This window comes from Sciurus carolinensis, chromosome 2 (assembly GCF_902686445.1).
Source record: "Sciurus carolinensis chromosome 2, mSciCar1.2, whole genome shotgun sequence".
NCBI classification, from domain to species: domain Eukaryota; kingdom Metazoa; phylum Chordata; class Mammalia; order Rodentia; family Sciuridae; genus Sciurus; species Sciurus carolinensis.
This window is the reverse complement of record NC_062214.1, coordinates 20,241,164-20,249,177: the sequence shown is the minus strand read 5'-3', so window position 1 is coordinate 20,249,177 and position 8,014 is coordinate 20,241,164. Positions and strand designations below refer to the sequence as shown.

The window sequence follows — 8,014 nt, the reverse complement described above, 5'->3', positions numbered from 1 at the left end:
CTGCAGTCCAGGAAGGCTCCCCAGAGGAGGCCTCCTTGCTTTGAGACGGAGCAGGGTGGGGAGGGCTGAGCCGGAGTCCCTCGGGTGGGGACGATGCAGCAGTGTGGCAGCAGAGGCAGCGGGAGTGGGTGCCGCTGCCTCCGCCCCGCCCCGCCCCTGCCTGGCCGTCTCTCTTGGAAAGTAACATTTTCCAGAGCCTTTGCCAGTCGGTTTCTGGTGCGGATCTGCCAGGGGGAGAAGGCAGGAGGAGGAGAGGATGTGACCCGCCCCTGGTTCTGGGCACAGCCAACTTGTGCCTGCTGGACGTAGTTCCCAGCAGCTACGCTGGGCCCGGGCCACCGTGGCGGGCCTTCCCCGTGGAGGTGGGACGCCTCACAGCTCTTCCCGTTTTCTGGGTCACACGGTCTCCTACAGCTGTTCCTCCCTGGATGCCTTTGGCATCAGCTTCCTTGTGAACTCCACATCTGTCTGAAATAGCCAAGTGGGCTGGGTCCGGCCGGTCACTAGGTGACACCACGCTCGGTGTTCAGGAGCAGGATTCGGCCCCCGGAGAGTGACGCTGGGTTCTTACTGAATTATGTTTTGTGTGTATGTCATGTCCTTCCACATAAGGCCCGAGGGTGGGGACCGTTCCCACCCTCTGTCCCTCCAGCGTTCATCTGCCTCGTGGGTGGGGAACGAGGCGAATCATGGTGGAGGCTCCCACCGTCCAACGTGGTGGCCCCGGCCACCTGCAGCTGGTGAGCACTTGATGCAACTGGTTCCAGTGGAGACGGGCTGGGCTGTCAGTGCAAAATACACACCGCATTTCAAAGATGGCAGTGTGAGAATCAGAAAGTACAATATCTCACTGGTAATGTTTATATTGAGGACAGGTTGCAAGACAGTATTGAGTTCAGTAGAACATTGTTTAAACCAATTTCTCCTGTTCCTTTTCTACTCTTTAATGTGAAAAATTCTACTAGAAAATGTTTTGTTGTGTGTTTAAGAGACGGGGTCTGTGTTGTCCAAGCTGGTCCCAGACTCTTGGGCTCATGGACATCCTCTGGCCTCAGCCTCCCTACAGACCTGCACTGCCACATTCAGCTCTAGAAAATGTAAAGCTATGTACATGGCTTACATTTGTCACATATGTTGTTTCTCTGGGACAACACTGGTTTTGAAACACATCAATTTACCAGACCAGATCAGAGTGGTTATTTTTAAAGATCCTTGGTCCCTGCTTCGAGGACTTCAGATAAGCTGGGAAAGGGGATGGACATGCCAACATGGAACTAAGGTGCACTGTGATGAATACTGGAGTTGGTCCACATTGTGCAGGACGCTGGAGGCCTGAGGAGAAATCAAGGAGGGTTTCACAGAAGAGGTGACTTTGGTATTCAACACTGTAGGATGAGTAGGAGTTTGCCGAACAGGAAAGGAAGAGGAAGGACTCTCCAGGCTCAGGCATCCACCATCACAAAAGCCGAGAGGTAGACGAGAGCACAGGTGTCCATGGAAAAGGCCCAAATGAGAGGTGGCAGCAGGACTGGAGATGGAGCAGGACTGTGCAGATGCAGACAACGGTGAAATGGGCAGGCAGGGCTGGGGCTGGGGAGCGTCTCCCCTACAGGAGGCCGTTGGTACCGCCGAGGGCAGCCTGCCCTACAGCACCCTGAAAAGTTCATGAAACACGAGGCCAGTCTTCGTTTGAGTGTGAAAAATAAACTTTTATTTCTGTGCTTGCGCCTTGTGGTTGGAAAGCACGCCCGCTGCCTGCTTAGGACCCCCAGCTTTATGGCACCGTAGAGAAGCAGAGCTGTATTCATACAGGACCCACGGCGGCTCTTTGGCGAGTCTTCCCTTTGCAAAGCAAAAAGTTTTAAATACATCAGTGTGATTTCCCCCAAGTCCTTCTCTGGGATTTTGGGGGCCCTAGAGGCTGTGACCTCCCCTCCAATAGAGACCCTTCCCCCTGAAGGAGGCCCAGTCATGGAGAAGCAGCCAGGATAAACCCTGAGGTGACGACTCATGGGCAAGCTTCCTCGGGGGCCAGGGCTGTGTCCGGGGTGCTGGCCCTGCCAAGGGGAGGCTAAGGCACTGACTGGGCTGGTTAGTGGCCAGCATGGGCTCAGGGGGCAGGGCTGTGTCCATGGAGCTGGCCCTGCCAAGGGGAGGCTAAGGCACTGACTGGGCTGGTTAGTGGCCAGCTTGGGCAGTTAAGGCTCCCGTGGAGTCCAGGCGGGCAAGTTCATGGGTAGGGCAGGGGCAGCCAGGATTCTTCTCTCCTAGAACTGGGACTTGGGCAGGTGGGGAACTAGGCTCAGAGAACAGGGCTGAGGACAGGATGGTAGGCATGGTCAGAGACATCCTGGGCCTGGGCCTGAGCTTTGTGGGGCAGGGAGTGGCCCTTTGGTCATCCGCGAGGCAGGACCACGTGGGCATCCAATGCGCAGGACTCAGAGGCCCGTGGAGACGAGCTGTTCAGTTACTGATCAATGAAGAATCTGAGGCCCAGAAAGAGGAAGTCTAGCCAGACGAGCTTGAAGTAAGGGCTCTGATCCCAGCTCCCCAGCCCCGGGGACCCACTCCTCCTCCTCTCTCCACCTGGGCCCTTAGGATGGGTTCCCACGGAGCCCCACTGGCACTCCCGGGTCAGGACTGGTGGCACCATGGGGTGCTGGGCTCCAAGTCACAGGACTCAGACTCCAGCTCCGCATCCCCAGCCTCACACGTGACCATGAGCTGGCCGGACTGAGTGGGCCACCTCCCTCTTGGACCCTCAGTCTCCTCATCTCAAAGGCAGTTCCCACTCTGCAGCTGCTCGTGGTGACTAAATGGGTGCTGGCCTCGTGGCACCAGGGAGCACGAGCAGGTGCCTCGCGATGGGCATGCAGGACTGCATGGTGTGGGCCCGGCCTGACTGTTCCCTGCCTGACCCCGGCTCTCCCAGGAGCCCTGGGAGCCTGGGTGCAGCCGGGGAAGAGGTGCAGGACAGGAAGCCCAGTTCCTCGGTCCACCCGGCAGGCACACCATCCCTTCTTTGCCTGCTCCGAGAAACTAGGGAGTAGACCGAACAATATGGCGGGTGGTCAGTGACTTTCCAAAAGGCGTCTGGGTAGGGAGGTGTGAGACCCCCTCTCTCACTCCAGCTCCTCGGCCAGGCCAGGATTCCCACTGTGTTGGCGCAGAACATCCCTCACAGCTAAGGGGAATGGGTGGGTGGGGACTAGGCTCAGAGGGACCAGGAGGGCCAGGCGTGCATTCCATTCCAGAAGCCCCACCGGGGCCGCCCTGCCCTAAGGGGCAAAGTTTGCTCATTAGCTTGGGACAGACAGTCAGGTTGAGGGCTCTCAGCAGGCTGAGGTGGGCTGGGCAGGGGGCCCTAGGGGCCGCCAATGATGACATTCCGGTAGCCCTTCACGGCCTTCAGCTTGTCACACTGGAAGTTCACCACCAGCTTGTGAAGGCCCACGTCGATGGGCAGCAGGTCCACCCTCACCTTGACCACCTCCCCCGGTTCCACGGGGTCCGGGCTGCAGAGAGAGAAGAGGAGAGTGAGGAGAGGGTCCCTAGGCCTGCTCCCCCAGGTGGGGTCGGGTCAGGGTGTCCTGTGACGACTGAGCACGTGCCAGGACGGGGCACCAGCGCCTCCATGAGAGTAGGGCTAATGCCAACACCACCGGGGCCCCTCGGGCTCTCTGCGGGCCTGGCCATCTGTGTGTGTGGTGTGTGTGCTCAGAGCCCCCAGTGCACCCTGGGGGTCACAGTAGGCAGGCCCGGGGGCGCCCGAGTGACCAAGCATTGAGCTGTACCTACAGGATTCAGGTGGTAAGAAGTAAAAGCCAAGCGGTGCCTCCTGTGCAGGCGGGTGGCAGATGGTACCTGGGAGGACACCATGCCCGCCTGTGTGCACGCTGGCGCCCACTCAGGGAGCACCTGGGCGCCTGGAGGAGGTGGCACGCGCTCCGTGTGGGCAGCACATGACGTGGCGGCAATGGACGGGGTGTCCCGGTTGAGGACGCAGGTGTCGGGGGGAGACTGGGGGTTATGGGCGAGAGTGGCACCTGAGGCCAGCCGCCGCCCTCTGCACCCGCCCTCCTCCTGGGCCCTCCAGCTGCGGTGACCAGCACTTACACCTCCACAGACTTCTGCTGCTTCGTCAGGCCGGCCCCCTCCACGGTGAAGATGCAGTCCAGCAGAGGCACGGTGAGCGGGTTCCTTAGGGACACCTCGGCCACCAGCTTGCGGTTCTGCTTGGGCTCTCCCAGGATCTGGAAGAAGGTATGGGCAGAGGTCATGGGCAGGCGGGCTCCAGGCTGGGCTGCCTCTGCATTCGCTCTAATCTGGTCCAGCGGTTGCTGAACGGAGCCAGGCCCAGCTCCGCCTCTCACCTCCCACCTCTGGGCCTCGGTCTCCTCATCTGAAAAACACCGAAAGGGCCACCGACCCAGGTCTCTTTCAAGGAGCTGCTGTGAGAGCCCATGTGACCTTGGGGTCGATGGACAGAGCTTCTTCCTTGTTCTAGGGTCTGGAGCAGACAGTTCACAGGCTTTGGAGCCAGATGGATCTCTGCCCCTTCTTCACTGTGTGCCCCTGGGGAAGTTTCAACCCTCTCTGAGCCTTGGCTTGTTCATGGAAGGGAAACGCCTGCCTGAGGCCTCTCGTGAGCATTAAAGAGCTAAGAAGTGCGAGTCTGGCACACGATGGTCACTGCCTGTCCCTCTGCTGTTTATTAGTTATTTGTTTGCTGCATTTGGGGGTCCCGGGTCCTGGCTCCCGTGCAGTGATGGACACAGCTCACATGGAGCCCTCCCAGTGCTGCGTGTGGTTCTGGGTCCTTCCTGTGGAAGTGCACCCTGCATCTAGCAGCATTAACCCCACTTTACAGATGAAGGAACCGAGGCACAGGTGGCTGGCCGTAATCTCAGGGCCACCCAGGCACACACCCTTCCTTGCCCTTCGCCCTCCCTGCCCCCCAGCATCACCAAGGGCCCCGGAGGTCCAGTCTCAGGAATTTAAGGATTAAATTAGCAATTTAAGGATTCATGATTCCAGGATCCCTGAATCCCATGACCCCACAACACTGGGATTCTAAGGTTCGTTCCTAGAGGCTACCAGCCCACATTCTTTCATCTTTATGATGCTTTTCTTGGATGAGGCTAGGATTCCAGGACCCTGAGGCTCCAAGGCCTCGAGGTTGGGATGCAGGTGTGTGCGTGGGCCGGTCGCCCGCTCTTCCGCCCTGGGCTGTCCTGGGACCCGCCCGTCCTTACCTGGATCTTTTTTTTGGTAGCTTGCCTTTGTTTTGTGTCTTTATTTTTGTATGCGGTGCTGAGGATCAAACCCAGTGCCTCCCACGTGCCAGGCAAGCGCGCTGCCTCCGAGCCCCACCCGGCCCCCCTTACCCGGATCTTGATTTCTGGATTCTCCAGGTAGAGGTCCCTCTGGGCCAGCAGGTAGCTGTTGGCCGCGGGCTCGATGAGGAGGCCCTGCACCTTGATGAGGTTGGACTCGGTCAGGCAGTCCCGGTACTTCTCATACAGGATGGGCAGGGGGATGCTCTTCTCTGCAGGAGGGGCCGGGAAGGGAGCATGTGAGGGCGGGGTCGCTGCTGCCTCTCCAGAGAGGGGAAGGAACGTGCCTGAGGTCACAGTCATGCCAGGCCTTCCCCCACCTGGGAGGAGCGGGGGAGGGAGGCAGAGCAGCGGGGTGGGGGGCCCTAGCGCCACCTCTGCCCCCTCGCTGGTGACCTGGGAGAGTCTCTCCACCTCCCAGGACCTCAGGGTGAGCACGGGGGTGGGGAGCAGAGCCACGTGGCGGTGGACGGCGGCCACTTTCTCAACGTCCTCCCATTCACCTTCCTCAAAAGGAAGTGCCCAGCTGACAGAGGAGGAGACGGGCTTGGGCAGGAGTCACACCGCCACAGGCCACGCAGCTAGGGGCCAGGCAGGGACCCGGAGCAACCACTTGGGTCAAGAGTCCCCAAGCCCAGCCTGCACCCCGAAGGCGCCACTCATGACGGTGGCGCCGTCCCCCGAGGCCAGTGGGATCAGACCTATTTTAAGACGAGGAAGGCCTTTCCCAGCAAACGCCTGGGCCGGGAGGGCCACTCCCGACCCCGTTCATCCACTCACGCTGTGTGAGCCGGGGAAGATGAACTCCCCTCTCTGTTCCCGGGGACGTCCAGTACCTGCTACGCAGAGCTGTGACCAACAGTCACCTCACAGCAAAACACAAGGGGACAGGAAAGGAGCTGCAGGGCCGGCCCTTCCCACCACAGCGTCAAGTCATGAGGCCGGTCGAGGCCCGTGCCTCTGACAAGGACACTGAGGCCTGGCGCTGCGGGCCCTGCTGGCCGTCACTCAGAGACCCCGGCCAATCCCTGGTGCTGCTGGGCCTCCCCTGTCAACGGGGCGCTGTGGGGCCACCTCACCCCACCACCACCAGGTGCCCAGCCAGCTTCTTGTGTAGTCCCCAGGCTGGAGCCACCAGAACCCTCCGTCCCCTCCGTCCCCTCGCCAGACCCACGTGCACAAACACGCCCTCAACTTTTTGACTTTTTTTCTTTTTTGCTTAGGGGAATTTTTTCATCATTAATTGCATAAACTAGTCTGACTTACCATAAGCAGAAAGTCACTTGGTAAAAATTAAAACAAGCAAACAAAAGTCAGAATTCCACTCTGACTAGGTGCTGCTGACCTGCCTGGGGCTGAATCTCCTCTAAGGAGGGAGAAGAGCAAGGGTCAGGGATCCGAAGCACCTCGGAAGCCTCCCTGAGGCCCTCTGGGGGACCGAGGGGACCTGGGAACACAGTCACACCCTGTGGGGTCGAGGTCCATGCCTGACCCTGCGGCTGGGGGGCCGCGGGCTGGGTGCCCTCTGGCAAGGGCCGCCCGGCCGGCCCTGCGCTTCCGTCCCTGGCTGGATGTGCCCCTGTCATCAGATGACGTGATCCGGGGGCGCGAAGCAAATTCTGAGCCAAGGAGGACAAAAGGGAGAGGCCTGGTGGGGCAGCGCGGAGACTCTGACCAGCTCCACAGGAAACGAGGCACACACTGCCCTCCAGGACCTGGGGTGAAACCTGCGCTTTCCCAGGAGGCTGAGGCCAGGCCAGGGCTGGACCTGGGAGAGCCGCCGATCACAGGCCCATGGCCTCGGCCTGGCCTTGGGCCTCAGGCTGGCTGGGAGGAAGAAGTGTTTGTGGTCAGTCTCAATCATTCCTTGGACGATAGGCCCTGCTCTGGATGGTGTGCTGGGCATGGTCACCGAGGCCACACTGGCTACATCCCAGGTGACCCACCTGGACGGGTGAGGGAGAGAAGGGTGGGGACGTAGGGGAACAAGGAGGCAGGACCTGGGGCAGCTGGACGGCTCCATCCTGGGCCTGGCTTCCTGTCCATTAGCACATGGAAATCCCCAGATCTTATCATCAAAGAGCAAGGAACACCTCCCCAGAGTGTGGGGCTCCGGGGGACAGTCCAGCTCAGGCTAACCTGACCTTGGAGGCCCCAAGGGGGCATCTTGGACGGGCTCCACCTTCCAGCCAGAGAACAACACGGGGCCTCTGCCCTCTCCCCTGTCCCGGCAGGCGTGCCGGCCCCGGCCTCCAGCAGGAGGGCTGCCCGCTATCCTGAGCACGTGGTCAGGATGAAGAGCCCTTGGAACAATACCGCGCGCGCTGCGCTCGATGCTATCTAGGAGGCAGAGCGCAGAGGGTGACTCAGCCAGGCCTGGGAGGAACGCGCTTTGGCATCTGTGACCTGGCCTGCACTTCACCTCCTGCCACACATTCCGGAGAGGCACTTCCTCCCCTCAGAAGGCTCTGAGCTGGGCTGGCCCTGCTGGGCGCACCCTCAGGAAGAAGAGGCTGGAGGACCCAAGAGGTGGGCCAGCCCCCCTGAGTGCAGAAGAGAAATGCCCAGGGTCGCGGCCAGCGGCAGACGGCAGGGACAGAACCTGGGTCCCGAGCACCCCTCGCGCCTGCAGGAATGGAGCCTGCCCGATTCCTGGTGGCAGAGGCGGAGGTGACCGT

The 8,014-nt window shown here is 60.5% G+C and overlaps 1 protein-coding gene across 1 annotated transcript in view; it reads right to left on the bottom strand.

Moving 5' to 3' along the window:
- Positions 1-1,667: 1,667 nt before the first annotated feature.
- The window catches only part of Tgm2 (transglutaminase 2), a 30,385-nt gene continuing 24,038 nt past the window's right edge, over positions 1,668-8,014 (bottom strand). The window contains exons 11-13 of the mRNA XM_047539434.1: positions 5,388-5,548; positions 4,117-4,253; positions 1,668-3,515 (exon numbers count right to left, since the gene is read on the bottom strand). Of these exons, the coding sequence (XP_047395390.1) occupies positions 3,365-3,515; positions 4,117-4,253; positions 5,388-5,548 (449 nt within the window). The 3' untranslated portion in view covers positions 1,668-3,364. The remainder of the gene's footprint in view (positions 3,516-4,116; positions 4,254-5,387; positions 5,549-8,014) is intronic.